Here is a 25844-nt window from a genome sequence, read left to right on the forward strand (position 1 = left end):
TGAAAAACCTCGAAAAATATATATTTTTTATTTTTTTATTTTGTTCATGTTTTATTTTTGTTCAATTCATGTCAACCAAATTATCCATTCATCGAAAAGTTGATTTTTTATCCTAACAAGCATTACAAACACTTTGAACATTTACATATATATTGTTTTTTATCATTGTCTCAATATCATTTTACGTTAATAAATCTATATTAAATTAAAAAAAATGAAAATTAAAGTAAAAGAGACAAAATTAGAAAATATATCTGACAAAGGACACACCCATAGAAATACATGTTTTCATCATAGGGTCCCCCTCTCACACCTCTCTATTTATGACCCTTAGCATTCCATTTCCAGCCTCCAAACCTTTTCTAATTCAAACAAAAAAAATCAATTCATTATATATATCTCAAAACACCCCATGTGAACAAAACTCATTATAGTTCCCTGTCCAAATTTCTATTTCAACAATAAACAAAACAACATGAACTTCTTCTCTTCTTCATATCCCAAACCCATATCTCTCAAATTTGTTCTTCTTATAATTCTTCTTCTTCTTCATCTAAATCCTTTCTCAGCGGCTCGAATTGGCGCTACAATGGCGGCGAATGGGTCTGGTGGTGATCGGACGGCGGCGACGGAGGCAGAAGTGAAAGCGGTTGGAAGGAGGGAAGAATTGCTGTTGAGTAGATTGCCGAAATGGATTCATGTTCCACCTTCAGGTCCATCCAAGAACCATAATTAATCAGAATAATCATTGATCATAGATTTTATAATGGAATTCTTCATATTTTGTTAATTTGGTTTCTGGGTTCATGGGTTTTATACATCAGATTAGAAGTACTTTTATACAAATAAAATGGTAATTCGTTTGTTTTCAGATATGGGTTGTGTAATGGCTTATTTAATATGTTTAATTAGTTAAATAATCAAGGCCCTTTTCAAGGGATATGGGTACCCCCATTGAAATCTCATGTGGAAGGAAATGAAGAATTATATCTTTATGAAAGTTCAATTAATTGCAAGAAAAACCTCCACATGTTTTTCAAAATCAACAACATTTACTAATCCCGAGATTTCAACGAAGACTTATGCGTCTCTTTGACAAATATTTTTTTTTATGTGATCTCAAAATAGGTCGTAGTTTCTACCAGCATCGCAATTTATTGATACCCACAAATGTTAAATAAGTAAAATAAAAAATGGATCCCTTCTAGATGAAACCGTTGTTTATGCATGAAGGCATGTTTGATTTATTCATTCCAATTATTTAAATTAATGAATCAGTGTGGACTTTATTAAAAATCATAAAGTATAACTTTAAGAGGTTTTTTCAAAACCAACTATAACTAATGAAAATAATTTTTGTAAGTTTGATCCAAGTTTGAATTAAAAAATTAATGAATTTGTGTTTCATTTATTTTATTTAAAACATTTTTAAAAACAAATAGAAAAATGTTCCAAAAAACATTAAGAGTCTAGAAGTACTATTAAAAAGTCTTGGACTGACTCATCAATAAAATTAAATGTAAGGTGCACCTTTTACAAGGGATTTCGAGAGTTGCCATGAAAAAGTGTTTGAGATGAAAAAGTGTTTGAGATTTCATGAAAATTTAATTTTACTAATTACTCTTTTTCCGAAATTTGGGATGAAATCACAAGTTTCAAGTTTTGAAAAAGCGTCTTATTTATAAAAAATAAAAATAATTCAAATTTAAGGAAGAGCTTGTTATATTTGGATTTTTAGGTTATTTAAGTATTTTTAGTTAAAAACATCACTATCATTATTTTTTTTTTATTTATAAATACTAAAATTACAATTTATATTTAAAATTAATTTATCAAATAGAGAGAAAACAAATTAATTTAATGATATTTTAATACTCAGCAAATGAATTTTGTAATGTTTTTTATCCAACAAAGTTTTTTTCTTTCTAAAAATGTTCAAGCTGAAAATATGAAGTGTGTAAGTCAGATATGACGCATTATTTTGAATTTTAACCCAAAGTTGGGTGCCTATTATTGGAAGGCTAAGAAGAAACTAGACATCTGAAAAACCCCAGACTTTGATTTAGCCTTCTCTTCCGAATATTTAAAAAAAGAATTGAGTTATTTGAAAAATAATGATTAAGGAGTTAGAGAATATTTTTGGATAAAATAACTTAAAATGTATTAATATATAATAAAAAATAATAATTTAAAATAAAAAGTATTTTAATATTTTAATTAATGATAGTACGGAATAATATGATAGAGGAGAAAAGAGTAAAATGATATTTTTGAATTGTATTATTTTAACAATTAACTAGGCCCTAACCCTAATCAAATTTATGGACAAAGACTCAATTAATTAAGGATATGGGTTCACGGTGTTCCAGCATTTTTTTTAGGTTGAGGACAATATTTTGCTTGTGACGGAAAAGCATAAATTTTCTTAGATGTATTTTTGTCATGATAATTTTGCGATAATGAAATGATTTATTCAAACAAACAATTATCACAACTTTTACGTTAACTTTTAATCTAAAAAAAACACCCTTACAAAAATTTCTTCCAATTTTTTTTTAAGCAAACTAGTTTTAGAAAAACTAAAACTCGTCGGTCTATTTTTCATATTTGGTTTCATGCTGAAATCCATAATCTTAGAAACATGAGTTCATGTGTTATATTACTTATAGGTATATGAGTATTCACAAAAAAAAATGCATTATTTATCTTTTTATTATTGTTGCGGTTTACTATTAAGCTATAAAAACGTTCTATTTAACAATTTTTCATGTGATACGTATCAAGATTTACATCAAAATATCATTTCTCCATTTTTAACCATGATCAAACGAGTTGCACAAAAAATTACGACTAAAGGTCAAAATTATTTTTTGATTATAGACAAATATATGAAATGTAATTTTTCTCAAATTAAACAACAAAAACTGCCTAGTAAAATAATGATAATGATATAATAGCAATTGTTTTGCACACCAAATTAATGTATCTAAAATGAGTTGAAATGCTAATTAATAATTATGCATTTATTTATTTTTCTCACCATTACTTTTCTTTCTTTCTTTCCTTTCTCATTTAATTTATTTATGTATTTTTTCAAATAAGTAATAATAAGAAAGAAAATAAATAACTAATTTCTATTACAAAATATATAAATCTAAGTTTAAAAATACATTAATATATATAAAAGACAATAAAAATTAAATATATAAATTATTAATTATTCTATTCTCGATTCACTTTTTAACTTTTCATAAGAACTAACAACATTATGATCACTTAATAAAAAAAATGTCATTTTATTTCTTTCCTCCACATCAATCTTCAAACTGAGAAATTAAACTGAAAATATAATTGAATATTTCTAACTTGAATAATAAATAATATGCAACTCATTTTCTTAGAAACTCTTTCCTTATATATTTTGTAAATAAAAATGAGTTAATTAGATTTATTCATCCTCTATTATTATTCATTTCTCCCCCTATCATTACTCTAAACCAATAAATTATACATAAATTTATTATTTAGTAATATTCAAAGTTATTTCTCTATCACTAACATAATAACTAAGATTGAGTCAAAACTTGATACTCGGTCTTGCAAACTCTGGATATAATATATACATATTATATATTTACAACTTCATCTTTCTCGAAGCTAAATCACCATTAATTCGAGAGATTGAAAGCTTCTTCATATATATGTAATCATGACAAATAGTAATATCACCCTAGGGCTTATAAGTTTGATATTCATCTTATTCCCGTTGCCAATTGCAGAGTCTTTTCAATATATAGTCGGCGATGATCAAGGATGGTCCATTCCATCTGGTTCAGATATTGGATACTATAATAAATGGGCATCTAATCACAGATTCAGAGTCGAAGATACTCTCCGTAAGTTTTGATTATGTTTTTGGATTTAGGGTTTGATCTTAATTATTATACAGATTTGTTCTTTATGAACGATGAATATTAGGGTTTGATCTTAATTATTATGAAGATTTGTTCTTTGTGAATGATGATTAATATTAGGGTTTGATCTTATGTACTGTTATAAAGAATTGTTCTTTGTGAATGATGAATATTAGGTTTTGATCCTAATTATTATAAAGATTTGTTCTTGTGAATGATGAATATTAGGGTTTGATCTTAATTATTATAAAGATTTGAAATGATATGAATATTAGGGTTTGAACTCAATTATCATAAAGATTTGTTCTTTGTGCATGATGAATATTAGGGTTCAATTATAAAGACGATTCTGTATTGGTGGTGACTCAAGATGATTATGACAAATGTTTGTCTACTCAACCTATCTACTTTTCTAACGACGGCAACACTACTGTCTTTACTCTTGATAGTCCGGTCATGTTTTATTTCATCAGTGGTGTCTCCGGTCATTGTGAAAGAGGTCAGAAAATGATAGTAAAAGTCTTGGAGGAACACGAAACTTCTTCATCGCCACCGCCGAGTGATGAAACTGCCAATAGCAGCAGCTCGTCGTCTTCGTCGCTTAGATTAATGGCGCCTCTGTTTTATCCATTTTTAATTTGTTCATTGTTTTTCTTCGGGTTGTTTAATTAGGTTAGACTCGTTTTAATTGATTTTATATTACGTTATAGGATTTTAGGTATCTTAAAATTAATTGATTTTAAAGTTTCACTCTAATTCTGTTTAATCAAATTCAGGATAAATGTTTAAATAACGATATAATATTGATGACATTATGGCATAGAACAATCAAAGTTCTTTTAGATTAAGTTTTGTACATGAGTTTTGGAATTAGAGAAACACAATCAATTACTCTATTTTATTGAAACAAATATTTTTTTGGACAAACTAAATTTATTAAAATTATTTTTGGCATGTTTAATATATGTTGATTTATTTAATATATTTAACCAATTTAACATGTTTTAATCCAATAAACACATTTTATCTATTTAATACGTTTTTTATTTGTGTAATATGTTTTTTAACAACATATTTAACACGTTTTTTATTCGTTTGATATGTTATAAACCATTTAACACATTTTTAACCCAATTAAGACATTTATTAATTTACAAAAACTAGTTTACATGTCTTTAAACTGATTAATACGTTTTTGAACATATGTATGAAATATATTGTCGTGTTCACTAGAACTAGAGGGGTATGTATATGCTGTGGGAGAAAGACTTAATTATTGTTAAAAAATTAATCTAAATTTATTGTTAAAAAATTGATAACTTAATTATTAAAAAAAAGAAGAATTTAAAGATAAAGGACAAAAACTCAAATGAATTATAAATTGTAATGATTAGAACTGAGATTGACACAATTTAAAATTAGAACTCCATTTAATAAAACAACACAAATTGTCATTGTTAATTGGGTTTTGACTTTGGACTTTTGACTTATTTGAGAACCACACTAATTCATATCTTGATTATTTGATAGGATATTATTGTTGAATATCATAAATATACAAATTTTGTATAATTATTATATATTTTTTTTATAACATTCTTTATATAATTTTTAAAAAAACTTTTTTTTTCAATGTTTTTGATAACCGAAAAGAAAAACCATAGCAGAAAATAAAATTTGCGACATTGTTTTGGTACCCAATTTGTGGGTTAATTAGTAATCGATGAATGAATGAATGAACTTTAGAACGATGGTGATAATACATCATTTACTTTAATCTCTTGTATAAACATATTCTAAACTCCAATGACTCACTTTTGATGGATCAAGAATGAAAGACTATTATTTGACGTTTGAACTCGAAAATGACATTGATCTTCACATCATCTTGTATAAACTTTTGAATAATGAAATTCTTACCTTCTTTACAAAAATTATATATACTACCATTATTACATTAACTTATAACAACTTTAGAGTTATCACTTTTTATTGTTAATTATTAATGTAAAAATAGTCGTCACTAATTTTTGCAGTGTAATCTTAATAACAACTATATAATTAGCCTATAACTAAATATCATGAATACCAATTTTTTATTAATGGTGTGGAGTAGGAGTTTAAAGGCCTGTGTTTACAGTAAGGTGCATCCTCATTAAAATAGGTAATAGCTATTTTGTTCCTACTTAAGTTAAAAAAAAAAAACCATTAAAATTTGACCAAAAAATGTGATGTCATTTTAAATTAAAATAAACAATGATCATATATAAGATGTATAACTTATGATACCTAGTCTCAATATGATATTTTTTACTTTGATTTTAATTAACAAATTTGTATTTGAATTAATTACTGATTTGTGATCATAAAAAATATATGATATTAATGTAAATATTGAATAATTAAATATAACATTCTTAAACAAAAACTTATATAATTATTTTCAGGAGAATAAATATATATACAAATTATAATATATGTTTTAATTATTTTTATACATATATACATATATTATTTCAAAAAGTAACTATATTTCTATAAATTTATATTTTAAAATTATTTCTATTTATAATTAAAATAAAAAATATTTAAAATAATATAAAATAAAACAACAGATTTATTTTCATTTATAATATATATATATATATATACCAAAAATAAATTAAATAACATAATATTATGTAATTACAAAATATATTTTTATTTATAATTTTTTATCACCACCTATAAATTTTTATTTATTAATTATTATTTTTTAAGTATTGTTAGGAGTTTTTATTTTAAACAAATTATATATTTTGTTGGGAAAAAGTAAAAATAAAGTAAAAAAAAGAGTTAATTAAGTGAGAAATAATTGACTTAGAAATAAACAAAAGATTTGAAACATTGATGATGTTTAGAACGGAATTTTGATGATGTTTAGTTGTGAATAAAGCTAAGTTGTCTATTTGGTTTGGTGCAGATGCACTAGACTATGCTAACTTAGACGTGATCTAAGTATGCTAATTAGACGAAGTTAGACGTTGAAGTCTATCTCCATTAGACGTGGTAGTCTAATGGGATGCGAAGTTAGACGTTGAAGTCTAACTCCATTAGACGTGGTAGTCTAATGGGATGCGAAGTTAGACGTTGAAGTCTAACTCAATTAGACGTGGTAGTCTAATGGGATGCGAAGTTAGACATTGAAGTCTAACTCCATTAAACGTGGTAGTCTAATAGGAAACATAGTTAGACCTAGACGTCTAACTCCATTAGACTTGATAGTCTAATGTGATACGTAGTTAGACGTTGAAGTCTGACTCCATTAGACGTGGTAGTCTAATGGAAACATAGTTAGACATTGACGTCTAACTTCATTAGACTTTATAGTCTAATGAAATACGTAGTTAGAGGAGGACGTCTAACTCCATTAGACTTGGTGGTCTATTGGAATGCGCAGTTAGACGAGGACGTCTAACTCCCTTAGACTTGGTAGTCCAATGGCATACGTCTAACCACGATCAACTAGCTGTCTGCTACTCATACTCCTACTCCTACTCCACTCACTTTTGTGCAGTTTGACAAAACTGATAATTGTATCCAATGAACGAACACCACGTACGCAAATGTCCTTCCAACGGTTTGTCCAATACAAGACAATTTTAGGAGGATATTCGGCACACTACCAGTTTAGTATGGCCACGATCTCTTTGCTCAGAGTCTGCAGATTTCTGGTACTATGGGAGACCTTCCAATGGACGCTTGCTATGTGTCAATGAAGGAGATTCGACCGTTGATGTCCTTCTACTACAAATAGATGCTCAAGGACAACAGACGAATCACCTTACGAATCATACCTTGCCAGTTCACTGAATTCACAAACTTACTCTTGCACTTACTAAGTTCTTACATTCTTCAAGTTCAAGAGAGAAAGAATCAATTACTGTCTAGCTGTGAGAATATTGTTGAGAATATTGTAACTTGAACAAAGGTTGTCTTGTTCAACAGAGAGTTAGCTAGTTTAGAAAGTTGTATTTGATTCAAAATATTTAGTGGATATCCTTCCGGTTGTGTAAGAAGGGGTGATGTAGGAGTGTTTGCTCCAAACATCCATAAACAACTCCATGTGTTCTTTACTTTCTGTCATTCATCTTTCATTGGTTCAAAGCTTCAAATCCGACGAACATTTCCGCACTTGAAATTGTTTCAAGAGTTCGAAGGTTTTGTTAAGAATAGAAACAGATTTTAACTTCTAACAGAGTTAAAATCGAACTGAAGTGTATAAGTGGTTATCAATAGTCAGACCCTAGTCTCTATAAGTAGCACCGATCTTATCATATTTGTATATATTTCTAAAATTTATTTAATATATTTGTGGAAATGATGGATTGAAAACTTAAATTTTTTATATAATTATTTTTTCAAAAATATTTTTAATTATTATTTTTCCAATAATTATTATATTAATTTGTTTTTGGAAGAAATTATATTAATTCAATAATTATATTGCATAAATATTTTTAGTAAATTATATAAAATAAATTATTATATAAATTAAATATAAAATTTTTATTTTCAAATTTTATAAATATATTAATTATTTTTTTAATTTATAAAATAATAAAATATATTGTAACATTTCTTATTAATTTTTTTTATTTAAGGTTATTTTTAATATTATAATTTTATTAAATTAAAATTTTAATATAAAAATAAATAAATAAAATTCACATTTTATATATATATATATATATATATATATATATATATATATATATATATATATATATATATATATATATATATATATATAATTTGAATGGATTTTAACTACAACATAATTAATTATAAAAAAATAAATATTTATATATATTTATTAAAATAATAAAGTTTTATAATATAAGAATAATATTAATTTAATAGGTATATATTATAACAATATCCTTTTATAAATTTTTTTATAAAAAGAGTTTAATTTATTTATTTGTAAATGTTTATAAATATATATATATATATATTATAGATTTTTAATATAATATTTTATTGTTTTATAAATTTAATTTATAAAATATTTTATAATATTTTGATTTTTACACTGTTACAAAAAATAAGATAATTTGATAAATTTTTTATTTTTAAACACTGTAATAAATTTAATTTATTTATATATTACACTTTTAACTATATAAAAAATAAGATAATTTTGTTTAATATTAAATAATTATTTTCTTTCTAATTTTAGTTTTAATATTAATAAGTAAATGATATATAATATATATTTTTTAATATAATATTTTAATCTATTCATATAAATTTATTGTTTTAATTATATTATAACTTTATAAAAAATTAATAAGTTATTTTTAATTTTTAATAAAACAATTATTTTATTAATTTATATATATTTTAGTATTAATAAAATAATATTATATATATTAAAATAAATATTAATTAATAAAAATATTACTTTTTATATTAATTAAGTTTTTTTATTAATATATTTAAAAAAAATAAAAAACAGACATAACATATACTTTTTTATAACAGATGATAAAAAAGAAAGTTATTATAATTATAAATTAGAAAAAAAGTTGATTAAATATTTATTATTTGGTTAATTATTATTTAAATTAATGTTTTAAACATTTTCTTTTATATTTTATAAATTAATATAAGAAATAATATATTTTATTTTAAATAATAGTATATATTTATTTTATAAAACAAAATTGTGTTTTTTTAAATAAATTCCAATTTTATTATTTGTTTTTTTGTTTATTTATATTTTATTATTAATATTTTATATAAATTAATATTCCAGTTTACTTTAATATAATATATAACTTTTTTTTTTTAAAAATATTTTAAAATATGTATTTCATAAATATTATAATAATTATATATATATATATATATATATATATTCCTATATATATATATATTTATAAAATAAATATTATTAATAAAAAATAATAAAATATATTGTAACATTAATATGTATATATATAATTATATAAAAAAAAGAGTCATTTTAACATTATTTTATTGAAAACAACTATTAATAAAAGGTGTTTAATTTATTTATTTGTAAATGTTTATTTATTTATAAGAATTTATTATTTGGAAATAGTATATTATACATTTTATATATATATATTAGTTTTTTTTTTATAATATTTTGATTTTTAAATCCATGAAAAAAATATTATATTTATATATAAAAATTAAAAGGTTATTTATTTATATATTTTTAATAAAATTAATGTTTTATTAATTTTATAATTTTGTTTTTATTTTCCGAATTCAGTTGATGTTGATGTGTTGATGATAAGTATTTATAAATGATATCTTTATAAATATATTATATATTTTTAATATAATAGTTTATTTTTTTATAAATTAAATTTATTTCACTTATAAAATATTTTAGAATATTTTGATTTTTAAACCCAAAAAATATTTTTAATTTATATTTAAAAATTAAAAAAATTATTTATTTTTTTTATTTTTTTAATTTTATATTATAATGAGTATTTAATAATTCTGAACAATTCTGAATAAGCCCATTATAGGTTTATCGTTTAGATGCCTTTGAGGAAAATATTCAGGTAACCCATTATCTAAATCTGCTCGACTCACTCAGAAAACAAAACTCACATGCGATTGATCTCGGTTGCCAGTTGATACCTTTGAAGTAGAACCCAGTTGATTCAGGTTTACTAGTTGATGCCTTTGAAGCAGATCCCTCATCTGCGATTGATCTCGGTTGCAAGTGAAAATTGATGCGGCGGAGATGAATCTATCCGATTAGATCAGCCGGATAAGATGGTGGCGGCGAGGCGGAGAAATGGCTGAGCCGAGAGAATGAAGGTGACGGTTAGTGGATTCCTCTCAGTCGGCGAGTCGCAGAAGCTGCGGTGAAATGGTAGAGTAACCTAAAGAGTGAGTTTTCAAGAGATTGATGATTTGAAATAAGCCCTTCAAGTAAGGGATTATTTTGAAATAAGCCCTTAAATTATCGGGTCAAACCCAATTTAATCGGGTTGACCGTTGACCGATTTTTAGAAAAAACGAAACGTTTTTTTTTTCCGATTTTCGATTAATCGCGGATTAATCCCGTTTTTTTGCATCCTTGGTATTTATAAATTAAACTTTAAACTATATAAAAAATAAGATAATTTTATTTCATATAAATTAATATTTTCTTTTTAATTTTAGTTTAAAAACTAATATATTTAATAAGTTTTAAAAATATAAATACAAGTAAATGAGATACAATATATATATATATAATATAATATTATAATATATTTATATAAATTATTTATTTTTTATTATATTATAATTTTAAAAAAAAATAAGTTATTTTTTATTTTTTTAATAAAACAATTATTTTATTATTTTATATATATTTATATATATTTATTGTTAATAAAAGAATCATTTTAACAAAATAATGTTATATATATTAAAATAAAGTTTATTTAATTAAAAATAATACTCTTTATATTAAGGTTTTAATTTATTATTAATATATTTTATTAAAAAATAAAAAAACAGAAATAATATTATCATTTTATATAACAGATAATAAAAAATAAATTTAATATAATTAAAAATTATGGTTTTAATAACAAATTTATACATATTTATTATTTGCTTAATTACTATTTAAATTTAATGTTTTAGATATTTTATTTTATATTTTATAAATTAATAGAAGAAATAATATATTTTATTTTATATAATAGTATATACTTATATATAAAAAAATTTAAAAAATAAATCTTAATTTTATTATTTGTTTTTTTAGTTATATTTTATTATTAATACTTTTATAAATTATGAATCAAATTAATACATGGTAAAATATATTTTATAAATATTATAATTATTATAAATATTCAAAAATTACTTTTACTTTCGTATAAAATAAATATTATTAAACATATAATAGTATCTTATGTTTATTTATTTATATATTTATATTTTAAAAATTAAGAAAAAAAATTGTTTATCCTTTATTTAGAGTAATTTTAATTTTTATTTATTTACATTAAATATTTTTAAAACAAATATAAAATAGAATTTTATATATTTTATTTAATAAAATATTCTAATATAATTTTATAAATTTAATTATAATATATATTTATAAAATTGTTTTAATAAATAAAAATATGATAATATTTATATATAGATAAAAATCACAATTTATTTATTAAATTTGTAATTTAATTTAAATAAATTTATTTATTATATAGGTATATATTTATATATAAAAAATTAGGATTGTTTAGATTTAATTAGGGTATTTTTTTTTGTTTAGACTTTATTATTGGGTTTTAATAAAATTTTATATTGTTTTAAAGATTTAATAATAAAGACATGTTTTAATTGTAAGAATTGAATTATTGATAGTTTATATAATAATTTTTTATCCAGTTTAGGTTAGCATCACAAATTTTAGATATTGAAACATAGAGTCAATGTACTTACAATAGTTATTGTGTAATGTACTTACAAAAGTTATTGTGTTTGGACTCTTATGAATTTTTTATATTATTTTTTTTTTGTGATAGTTTGACTTAAATTAATTGAAATTAAAATTCATAAATCATAAATTAATGCATTATATCTATAACAACTCCTCAATGATCATGATATCAATCAATGTACAAATAAATCAACTAAGAACCAAACAAACAATAAAACCAGATTTAGAAATAATTTTTTTGAATTTTAAAATTATGGGTTTCATTTCTAGTTGATCATAATCATTTCACTAAATTGAGAATAAAAATATAAAGCATAGAGAACGAATCTACAATATTAATTAAAAAAAAAGAACAATACACAAACTCGGAAATTCTTACCCAAATCTAACTATAATACAAAATTGAAGTAACAATTACATGAATGAAAACTTACCATTTATTTAGAATGCTCTATTAACTCCCTATAAGCAAACTGGAAGAAACTAATTAACCCAATTGAAAAGTGCTAAAACAAAAATTCTTAAAATTCTGAAGTTCAACTTACTTTACAACTAAAATCTCAGATTCGATTTTCAATTGAAATAAGAGTAATGACTATAAGATGGTTGTGTGTTTATATTATTGCTTACTCGGACTCTAACTCAAAATGAAATAACAAATGTCAATTTTTCGTAATATCATATAAATGAAAGTGAGTATTTGCTAGACCTCTTCAAAATAGGTTTTTTCATGCTACCATCAACAACATTATGTTCATAGTTAATGTGAGGTGGTCCATTCCTTCTATTTAAAGCTCTATATTTTGTTTTTAGTCATCTATTTAAAGCTTTCACACACTAATTAAACATCAAATATTATTATTGATATTTGGTTCATTTAAATGTGTTAATGTTATGGATAGAAAAATTTTGATATAAGTCATGTTATTATTTGACATGAATTAATAAAAAAAATGAATTCAACATACATACAATAAACTTCAAAGTAACAAATGAACAATAAAATACATCAATCGTTGAAAACATTAATTTTTTTTACTAATAATTTATAATTAGAGATAAATGAATATAAAATTACTTCATTAAATTATGTATATATCATTATATTTATAAACTGTTATTTTTAATGCTCAAGGAGACTAATTAACCTAACTTGGTTAATCATGTTGGACTTGTGAATCAATGATCAATGACCCTAGTCCGTGAACATTGTCAATGTTACCATTAACAAGTTTTATTTGTTTAAAATGTATTTTATTAAAATTTAATAAACTTAGTAGAATTTACAAAAATACATTCTAAAAAAAAGGAAGAATGCATTGAATTAGATCTATATATGGAGTTTTAAAAAGTTTAGGTAGTTCTATATGAATCTCCAAATTTTGAGAGAAATTAGTAAAGATTGGCAAATGAGAGCTTACAATCTAACTTAAGCTTTTGTAATGATCAATATTAACCTTTAGAGAAATCTCATTATTAAGTGTGGTATCAACAACCTGTCGCTTAAGAATGACTCGTTTTCTTGTGATATATTGACCTATAAAATTTAAAGAATTCCTTCTTTATTTTTCTTTTATTATTTCTTAATTAAATGTTACCCACATATATATTTGTTTCTGGATCTATTAATTATATTAAAATTATAAATTGATGAGAGTTATAAATAAACTTAATTATTTAGTATGTTCTCAAAATCAAATTACATTTGTTAGAGTAGATTCTATTTTAAAAAGTTTAGGGTACCCGGTGGAGGTCCTAGGCGACTGTCTAGTTGATCTCACCCAAGCCTGGCCCAGAACATACTCCACCACATTAACAAGGTAAGTAATCTTTGAGCATAGAGGTTTCAAAAGGGAAAGACAATAAAATATGCTTTAACTTATAGTCAACCTCACTTCACAAATAACATTACTAATTGTTATAATTCTCCTCTCACTTGAGTTTGTCAAAGGCTATTATATTGTCATTATCATCAATTAAATTCATGAATATATTCAATTTTTTTTGTTGAATTGTTTTTAGATATCTATTACTGATGGGCAAGGGTCTTAACTATTTCATATTAATTAGATTTGTTTATATATATATTAAAAGAAACAAAATTATTTTCTTTAAAAAACGAAAATAATACTCAATTAAAAAGCCTGAACCCATACAAAATTATTTTCTTTAAAAACGAAAATAATATTATTTTCTCTAAATATATTCCTTTTAAAAACGTGACAAATTATTTTAAAAAATAATTATACGTTAAAATAAGATTGAGAAAAAACTTTAAATCAATAAAATTTTGATAGTTTGACCCATATAATAAAATTAAAAGTCTTAACCTCATTTTATATAAAAAAAAAATAATCCTTAATAATTACATTAATTAACCCACTAATTACATATTTCTATAAATATACTTAATAATTACTTAATTTTATAAACATAGTCTATAATTAAAATTGGGAATAATGTCAATTTTATCATCGAACTATATATAACGGAATATTCACGTATATCACTGAACTAATTTTTATTCGTTCATATCACTGTTGAGTTTAATGTTCATCTATGTCACTGCTGGACAAAAACATCCAAATCCGTTAAATTTTTCGTTAAATGATGACATGTGTGATTGACATGTCATTTTTTTTTAAATTAATATATATATATATATATATATTATATTTTTATTTTTAATCACTACATTAAATAATAAAACATAATTTACATTTTCAAAGGTATTAATCAAATAAATTATATATTTTGAGAAGCATTAACAATAATTCACTTTATTTTAATTAATATATTTTCAACATTTATTTTTATTAACATTTCTAAATAATAATGCTAATAAAAATAAATGTTAAAAATATATTAATTTTAAAAAAAATGAATTATTGTTAGTGTCTCTCGAAATGTCTATATTGTTTCATTAATGCCTTTAAAAATATAAAAGTTTTATTATTTAAAAATTATGAATAAAAAAATATATATATATAATATATATTATTTTAAAAAAAAATAACATATCAATCACACGTGTCATCATCTAACGGAAAACTTAACGGAATTTGATGTTTTTGTCTAGCAGTGACATAGATGAACATTAAACTCAACTACAGTGATATGAATGAATAAAAATTAGTTCAGTGATAAATATTCCGTTATAGTTCGATGGTAAAATTGACATTCTTCCCAAGTAAAATTAATAATACTTTATTAAATAATTAAAAAAAATAAAATATATATATTAAAATAAAATATATTATATAAATATTAACATATTTTATCTTTATTTAATTTTCTAAATATAATATATATAATTAAAATTAAACATATTAAATTAAATAATTCAAATAAATATTATAAATTAAAATTAAATATATTACATAAATAATAAAAATTAAAATTATTTTATATTTATATATCTTATTTTATTCTTACAACTTTATTTTATCTTTATACATTTTATATAATATATTTATTTAAATTATTTATTTTTATTTAATTTTAAAAATATTATACATATAATTAAAATTAAATCTATAGTTGTACAATTTCCAACTAGTTAATTAAGAATGATAGTTGTACATTAAATTAAATAATTTAAATAAATATTATAAACTAAAATAAAATACCTTATGTAAAATTAAAATAAAATGTATATTTTATTTGTATAGTTTAATTTTATTTATATAACTTTATTTTAACATTTTTGTAGTGTATATTTATTTAAATTATTTAATTTAATTTGTCGAATTTTAATCATATAAATTATAATTATTAAATTAAATAAAGATAAAATGTGTGTAATTTTAATATTTATATAATATATATTTTATTTTAATTATTTAATTATTATTAGTTTAATTATATATAAAATATATTAATATTTTTTGAAAATATGTAATTATTAAAAAATATATAATTAATGAGTTAATTACGAGTTTAGATGTAGAATACGAGTATTTTGAGAAAATAAAGAGAAATGTGAATATACTAAGAAAAAGTGAATGAAAAGTTATATTAATAGTGAAATAATTCATAATAAATGAGCATTAATCACAGTTTCCAAAGTTTTAATTATGTTCTTAAATAGTTTTGATTCATTAATATTATCATGTTATTGGATAAAAAAAAGAAAAAAATATAAGAAAGAAATATAAAAAAAAAAATATTATTTTTTCAGTTAATCATATTGTACAACCTAATTTCTTATCATTCGGTCCGTTTTCCAAATTTTTTTCTAATCATTTCTCATCTAACTTCTACTCGTTCTATATGGTTGTGCATTAACTTATAACAACTTGGCAGTTGTCACTATCTATCGTTAATTATTAATGTAAAAATAATTGTTACTAATTTAACAGTGTCATCTTAATAATGACTGTATTAGCATATAATTAATTATCATGAATAAAAATATTTATTTTATTATTGGTGTGGCATTAGAGTATTAATTAATTTGTTTAGTGAACCAAAACTCATTAGTCCGAAAGTAGACAAAAAACGCCAACGTCATTAATCCGAACATAGACAAAACGCAACGTCATTAGTCTGAACGTAGATAAAACGGCAACCCCTGACAGAACTCGAATGAAACGTTGTGCCAACCTGACGTGCGTTCACGTTTTGGACCGAAACGACGATGTTTTCATCCTAGTTGTCTTCTTCCTCGCGACAAACATGATGAACATCAGTCGAAACATTTGATTTTTCAAAAGTGGAACTCGGCCGATACTCAATCAAATGGAGTGATTCAAAGGCTGAAATGGTCGCCCTAACATGGTGATCATTTTGCCTATGATCACAGGCTCAATCATGGCCTAGATGGATAAGAACGATAGAATGAAGACCAAATGCACTAATGACATTTTGTCTCAAATTCGATCCACTTGATCATCCAACTGACCTTGGCTTGCTGTAAATAGGTCTCATTGGCCAAGACGAAGGAAATGATCAGAATCTCAAGCCTCCCATCCAACTTTCACAGAATTCGTCATTTAAATTTTCTCAAGATTTTAAAAATTTTGTTTAACACTCTATGGCTCGTTTCTAGATCATCACAAAACTTTATAAAGAGTTCATGAGTGTTCTCTAACTCACTGTAAGCTTCAATTAACGTTGTAATTCAAGTTATTGAATCAAATTAGAATTTTTACATTTCAGTTCGACTAGGGTTTAATATTGTTTGATTATCTATTTTTTATTTGAATTTGACTCTAAGATCATTTCAAACACCGAAATTCAATTTTAATGTAAACCAATTTGAACGAATCAATTTAAAAAAAACACCGAAATTCAATTTTAAAAAAATTCAAAATCGGTTTAAAAGGCTTCCTAACACATCTTAAAAGATGTTAGGAGTAATTTTGAATCAATTCTAATCGATTTGAAGTATGTTTACACAAAAACCAAAAATTCCAAAAATCTGAAAAAAAATCCGCTTTTAAATTGGTCAAAATTGATAGGAAATGTTCATATTTTGGTTTCATTTAATCATTACATGTATAAGGAAGTTATTGGTAAGCTTCTTATACTGGATCAAACCTTAAAAACGGAAAACCCAATTTTTACTCAAGAACTGTCGAATCAAATTTGACATCTTCCCGGTCGATTGATACATTAGAATGATGTTAAATACGATTCATATGAATTGACAAAAACTTCCCATACCTTTAGATCGAAGGATGTAAGCTCCAAATGAAATCTCAAAACCTGTAGTTGTTCTTGGCGTCTGATCGAGAGATTCTACATTGGCATGGTTTTCAATCAAGAAAACCAACCATCCCCTACACCCAACCGAGAATTTTTGTCGAGAATTATTATAAAGATTTGTTCTTTGTGCATGATGAATATTAGGGTTCAATTATAAAGACGATTCTGTATTGGTGGTGACTCAAGATGATTATGACAAATGTTTGTCTACTCAACCTATCTACTTTTCTAACGACGGCAACACTACTGTCTTTACTCTTGATAGTCCGGTCATGTTTTATTTCATCAGTGGTGTCTCCGGTCATTGTGAAAGAGGTCAGAAAATGATAGTTAAAGTCTTGGAGGAACACGAAACTTCTTCATCGCCACCGCCGAGTGATGAAACTGCCAATAGCAGCAGCTCGTCGTCTTCGTCGCTTAGATTAATGGCGCCTCTGTTTTATCCATTTTTATTTGTTCATTGTTTTTCTTCGGTTTGTTTAATTAGGTTAGACTCGTTTTAATTGATTTTATATTGAGTTATAGGATTTTAGGTATCTTAAAATTAATTGAAAACATTTTGACATATTTTGCATGAATCATCTATATTTTAGTTTCATAGTATTAATTAATTTATTTAGAATCTTGTTTTTTCTTTTAATATTATTTTTTAAAAGTTTCAATTAGTTCTGCATAATCAAATTCAGGATAAATGTTTAAATATTGATGTTGATGATACTATGGCATATATGGAACAATCAAAAATTTTTGAATTAAGTTTTATACATGAGGAAAAAATTTTGAATTAGAGAAACACAATCACTTACACTATTTGAATGAAATAAATATTTTTTTTGGACAAAATAAATTTATTAAAATTATTTTTGTGTCCCAAATTTTAATATTTATATAATCTATATAACATTTTTTTTTGCATGTTTAATATATTTTTGACTTATTTAATATATTTAACATGTTTTCAATCCGATAAACACATTTTTATCTATTTAATACGTTTTTGATTTGTGTAATACGTTTTTATCAAGATATTTAACACGTTTTTTATTCGTTTGATATGTTATGAACCATTTAATGCATTTTTAACCCAATTAATTAACACATTTATTAATTTACAAAAACTAGTTTAACAGTCTTTAAACTGATTAATACGTTTTTGAACATATGTATGAAATATGTTGTCATGTTTGCTAGAACTAGAGTGGTATGTATATGCTATGGGAGAAAGACTTGGTTGTTAGTAAAAAAATTAATCTAAACATTATATTGTTAAAAAATTGATAACTTAATTATTAAAAAAAATAGAATTTAAAGATAAAGGACAAAATCTCAAATGAATAAATTGTAATGATTAGAACTGAGATTGACACAATTTAAAATTAGAACCCCATTTTATAAAACATCACAAATTGTCATTGTTATTTGGGTTTTGACTTTTCATTTATTTGAGAACCACGCTAATTCATATCTTGATTATTTGATATGATATTATTTATACAAATTTTGTATAATTTTATTTTTTTTATAACTTTCTTTCAATAATTTAAAAAAAAACTTTTTTTTCAATGGTGTTGATATCTGAACAGAAAAACGATAACAGAAAATAAAATCCGTACATTGTTTTGGTACCCAATTTGTGGGTTAATTAGTAATATGATGAATGGATGAACTTTTGAATAATGGTGATAATACATCATTTACTTAATGTATTGTATAACAGATTCTAAACTTCGATAACTCATTTTCGATGGATCAAGAATGAGAAACTATATTTTAAGTTTGAACTCGAAAATGACATTGATCTTCACATCATCTTGTATAAACTTTTGAATAATGAAATTCTTACCTTCTTTATAAAAATTATATTTACTACCATCATTACATTAACTTATAACCACGTTGGAGTTGTCACGTCTATTTATTGTTAATTATTAATGTAAAAATAATCGTTACTAATTTTAAAAGTGCAATCTTAATAATGATTATATTAGCCTATATCTAAATATCATGAATAATAGTTTTTCATATTAATGATACGGGATAGGAGTTTTAAGGCCTTTGTTTCTTTTATGAATGAAGTGGTTAGGAATTTTAAGGCATGTGTTTATAGTAAGTGTATCTCATTAAAACTAGGAAAATTTTCGTACGATTGACACGAATAAAAATAAAAACAAAATGAATTTAAAAAAATCTATAATAATATGTATTTAATGTTTAAAATTCTTAATAAATCACGAATAATATATTAAAATAAAAAATAAAACGCTCTCATTTCACATTTTATTCACTTCGGTAAAACAATTTTTCTTCTCACATATTTCATCACATATTTTTTTCCGAATCTCTCATATTATGACCTTACACTTTCACTTTGTCGATCAAATATTTGATTTATTTTTTTAATATTTAGCATCGTGACCTTACACTTTGGTCAATCAAATATTTGATTCATATTTGTTTAACTATTTTCAATTGATACTGGCCTAATATCCATCGGCAAACCTCATCCAAATCACACTTGGTTAAAGAGTTGTACTTGTTTTTTTAGGTTGAAAGTTCAAAACATACCTATAACATTTTTAATTTTATTTTTAACCGTTTTAAATTTATGGGTGAGTCATCCCACAATACGATCCAAGTATCCATATATATATATATATATATCCAAATTAGCTACTGCTCTCGACCCGACAATTTGAAAACTTTAAAAATTAAGCATCATTATATATATATATAGATTAGTTAGTTAGAAAATTTTAAAAATTAAGCATCATTATATATATATATAGATTAGTTAGTTAAAAAGTTAAACTTATATTATTAAAATGTCCCGCATTTATCAAATTTGGCATTGAATTTAAAATATAAAGTGTTGTTAGCCTAATTGGTTAAAGAGTTATACTTGTTTAGTTAGGTTGCAAATTCGAAACCGACAATCACAACACTTTAAAAATTAAGTATATTATATATATATATATATATGGGTGATAGCTAGTTTCTTTCTACTCAAAAGTTAAAAAATAACACCATTAAAATTTGAAAAAAAATATGATATCATTTTAAATTAAAATCAACCACCATCATATTTCTATTTATGATAACTAGTTTCAATATTATATTTTTTACTTTGATTTTAACTAACAAATTTGTATTTGAATTAATTACTAAATTGTTTTCATAAAAAATATATGATATTAATGTAAATATTGAATAATTAAATAATAACATTCTTAAACAAAAACTTATATAATTATTTTCAGGAGAATAAATTTATATACAAATTATAATATATGATTTTTTTTATACATATATTATTTCAAAAAGTAACTATATTTCTATAAATTTATATTTTTAAATTATTTTTATTTATAATTAAAATAAAAACATATTTAAAATAATATAAAATAAAACAACAGATTTATTTTTATTTATAATAGATATATATACTTTCCAAAAATAAATTAAATAACATAATATTATTAAATTACAAAATATATTTGTATTTATAATATTTTATCACCACCTATAAATTTTTATTCATTAATTATTTTTTAAAGTATTGTTAAGAGTTTTTATTTTAAATAACTTATATATTTATATATATTTCTAAAATTTATTTAATATATTTGCGGAAATGATTAATTGAAAACTTAATTTTTTTTTATAAAATTATATTTTTCAATTTTTTTATTAATTATTTTCTTTTCAATATTTATTATATTAATTTGTTTTTGGAAGAAATTATATTAATTCAATAATTATATAATTATATATGCATATATGAATATTTTTAGTAAATTATTTAAAATAAATTATTAGATGAATATATTAATAACTTTTTAGTAACTTTTTATTTTCAAATTTTATAAATATATTAATTATTATTTTTATGTATAAAATAATAAAATATATTGTAACATTTCTTATTAATTATTTTTATTTAAGGTTATTTTTTATATTATAATTTTATTAAATTTAATTTTTAAATATAAAATTAAAAAATAAAACTGATATTATATATATAATAATAATAATTAATTATAAAAAATATTATACATAAATTTGAATGGTTTTTTAACTAAAAAATAATTAATTATAAAAATAAATTATTTATATATATTTATTAAAATAATAAAATTTTATAATATAAGAATAATATTAATTTAATATGTAAATATTAACATTATCCTTTTATAAAAAAGAAATTTATAAAAATAGTTTTATTTATTTATTTGTTAATGTTTATAAAAATATATTTATTTTAAATATAAATAAAATGAAATAATATATTATAGATTTTTAATATAATAGTTTATTGTTTTAAAATTTTAATTTATAAAATATTTTATAATATTTTGATTTTTAAACACTGTTACAAAAAATAAGATAATTTTATTTAATATTAAATAATATATTTTATTTTATTTTAGTTTTAATATTAATATTAATAAATAGATGAGATATAATATATATTCTTTAGTATAATATTATAATCTATTTATATAAATATGTTTTTTAATTATATTATAACTTTATAAAAAATTAATAAGTTATTTATAATTTTTAATAAAACAATTATTTTATTAATTTATATATATTTTATAGTTTTAATAAAATAATATTATATATATTAAATAAATTTTAATTAATAAAAATATAGTTTTTATATTAATTAAGTTTTTTTATAAATAAATTTAAAAAATAAAATAAAAAACAGACTTAACATATACTTTTATATAACAGATAATAAAAAATAAATTTATAATAATTGTAAATTATGGTTTTTAAGAACAAAGTTTATTAAATAGAGAATATGCATCCCATTTATTATATTATTTGGTTAATTATTATTTAAATTATTTTTTTTATATTTTATAAATTAAATTAAGAAATAATATATTTTATTTTAAATAATTGTATATATTTATTTTACTTAATATATAGTTTTTTTAAAATATTTTTAATAAATATTATAATCATTATATATATATATTCCAATATTTATATATTTATTTTATTTAATATATAATTTTTTAATATTATAATAAATATATATATATATATATTCCAATATTTATTTATATTATTAATAAAAAATAATAAAATATATTTGAACATTTCTTATCATTTCTTTATTTAAGGTTATTTTTTATAATATTATTTTATTAAATTTAATTGTTTAACATATAAATATAAATAAAATTCTTATTAAATATATATATATAAATTATAAAATAGTTAATTTAAAAAAATATTATATCTAAAATTTAAATGATTTTTAATAAAGAATAATTAATTATAAAATAATAATCATTTATAATATAAGAATAAAATTAATTGAATATGTATATATAATTATAAAAGAATTCATTTTAACATTATCTTTTTATGAAAAATAATTATTTATAAAAAGTGTTTAATTTATTTATTTGTAAATGTTTATATATATATATATCAAAATGAAATAGTATATTATATATTTTAAATATAATAGTATTTTTTTTAAATTTAATTTATTTTATTTTTATAATATCTTACAATATTTTGATTATAAAAAATATTATATTTATAAAAAAATTTAAATTTTATTTATTTATTATTTAATAAAATAAATGTTATTAATTTTATAGTTTTATTTTTTCTTGTTTTATCTATCACCATTCATTCCCGTAGAAGATGAAATTGTCATGAATATATTATATATTTTTAATATAATAGTTTATTTTTTAAAAAAAAAAAATTATTTTATTTATTTCATTTATAAAATAATTTAAAATATTTTGATTTTTAAACTTAAAAAACATTATTACATTTATATTTAAAAATTAAAAATTTATTTATTTTTAATAAAATGAATGTTTTATTATATTTATATTTATAATGTGCATGTATTTATAAATTAAAGTTTAAACTATATAATAAAATAATAATTTTCTCTTTAATTTTAGTTTAAAAATAATATATTTATTAAGTTTTAAAAATATTAAATAAAATAATATAAGTAAATGAGATATAATGTATTTATATAAATTATTTATTTTTAATTGTATTATAACTTTATAAAAAAAATAATGGGTTATTTTTTATTTTTTAATAATACAATTATTTTATATATATATATATTTTTATTTTAATAAAATAATTAATTTTTAAAAATAATATTATATATATTAAAATAAAGTTTATTTAATTAAAAATAATACTCTTTATATTAATTAGGTTTTATTTTATTAAAAATAAAAAAACAGAAATAACATTATAATTTTATAATTTTATATAACAGATAATAAAAAATAAATTTAATATAATAAAAAATATGGTTTTTAATAACAAAGTTTATACATATTTATTATTTGCTTAATTATTATTGAAATTAAATGTTTTAGACATTTTATTTTATATTTTATAAATTAATATAAGAAATAATATATTTTAATTTATACAATAGTATATATTTATATCAAAATAATAGTTTTTTTAAATAAATCCTATTTTTTTATTTGTTTTTTGTTTACTTATATTTTATTATTAATACTTTTATAAATTAATAATCAAATTAATAGTTTACTTTTATTTAATATATTATTTTTTGTAAACATGGTAAAATATATTTTATAAATATATTAATGATTATAAATATTCAAAAATTACTTTTTACTTTCTTATAAAATAAATATTATTAAACATATAATAATATCTTATGTTTATTTATTTATATATTTATATTTTAAAAATTAAGAAAAAAATTGTATATACTTTTTTTAGAGTAATTTTCATTTTTATTATTAATTTTTGTTTATTTACTTTAAATATTTTTAAAACAAATATAAAAAATATTTTCTATATTTTATTTAATATAATATTCTAATATAATTTTATAAATTTGATTATAATATAGATTTATAAACTTCTTTTAATAATTAAAAATATGATAATATTTATATATGGATAAGAATCACAATTTATTTATTCACCAGCGCTGATTTCTTTAACATTATTTCAAGTGTATCTCCTTTTAAGATTGATGTCCATTTGGTTTACTCTTTGCAGGAACAGTGATATTTCATTCTTGCATAATAATAACGTTAGACTCTCAAAGTTCCAAAATGAACTGAGAGTGATGAACCATTCTATCCTTAGAACCATGTCATAGGAAGCCATGTCCAATTATCTTAGGTTAACTATAAATTTGATACCATCCTTTGTCCATTTGAGATTTTCACAATTCGATGTTTTTAATATGTTCGGTCCATCAATTAAAGCAGTTGTTTTTTTTGCACTTGATGACTTATGTTTCTCCCTACATGACTATAATGAAATTATGTGGATTCTATGTGTCAATGAGAATAATGACCGATAAATGACCTATTTTTCAGATATCCTCATGGTTTGATAATTTTTTGCTCCATCAAGGGCATGTATAGATATAAATGCTTTATCCACTTGAGGGATAACTTCACTAGTCTCTCTAGCTTTAGTTAATAGGAACTCTTTGTCTCATGTTTCATCTACATAATGAATAACTTAGCCTTGCATTGGTGGGTAGATATGAACTTAGCATCACAAAACATAATTCATTTTTTCTCTTCTAGGATTTTGGGATCTATTTGTTGGAGATATTTATTCCTTTGGGAGACTATGTGGATGTGAGTAATTTGGTCGTGAATAAGTTTGTTTGGAAGATGGTGACCAAGTATAATTAGATTGGGTGTGGGTTGGTGTAGGAAGGATGGGAGGGTTACCTAAGT

At 21.1% G+C, this 25844-nt stretch overlaps 1 protein-coding gene across 1 annotated transcript; it reads left to right on the plus strand.

The window, feature by feature from the left end:
- The first annotated feature begins 589 nt into the window (after window positions 1–589).
- On the plus strand, window positions 590–25249 carry LOC124935382 (early nodulin-like protein 2). The gene is made up of 5 exons (XM_047475819.1): window positions 590–713; window positions 3780–3896; window positions 4243–4534; window positions 18389–18535; window positions 25147–25249. The coding sequence occupies exons 1-5, from the start codon at window positions 590–592 to the stop codon at window positions 25247–25249; spliced, it is 783 nt and encodes a 260-aa protein (XP_047331775.1).
- The last annotated feature ends 595 nt before the right edge of the window (window positions 25250–25844 follow it).

Source organism: Impatiens glandulifera, chromosome 4 (assembly GCF_907164915.1).
Source record: "Impatiens glandulifera chromosome 4, dImpGla2.1, whole genome shotgun sequence".
In the NCBI taxonomy this organism is placed as follows: Eukaryota; Viridiplantae; Streptophyta; class Magnoliopsida; order Ericales; family Balsaminaceae; genus Impatiens; species Impatiens glandulifera.

Excerpts from the sequence above, each read along its gene's own strand:
- LOC124935382 (XM_047475819.1), top strand. The coding sequence starts at position 590 with ATGGCGGCGAATGGGTCTGGTGGTGATCGGACGGCGGCGACGGAGGCA. Across the intron at positions 714-3,779 it reads GATTCATGTTCCACCTTCAG|AGTCTTTTCAATATATAGTC; the intron begins GTCCATCCAAGA and ends TGCCAATTGCAG. Across the intron at positions 18,536-25,146 it reads CTTAGATTAATGGCGCCTCT|GAACAGTGATATTTCATTCT; the intron begins GTTTTATCCATT and ends TACTCTTTGCAG.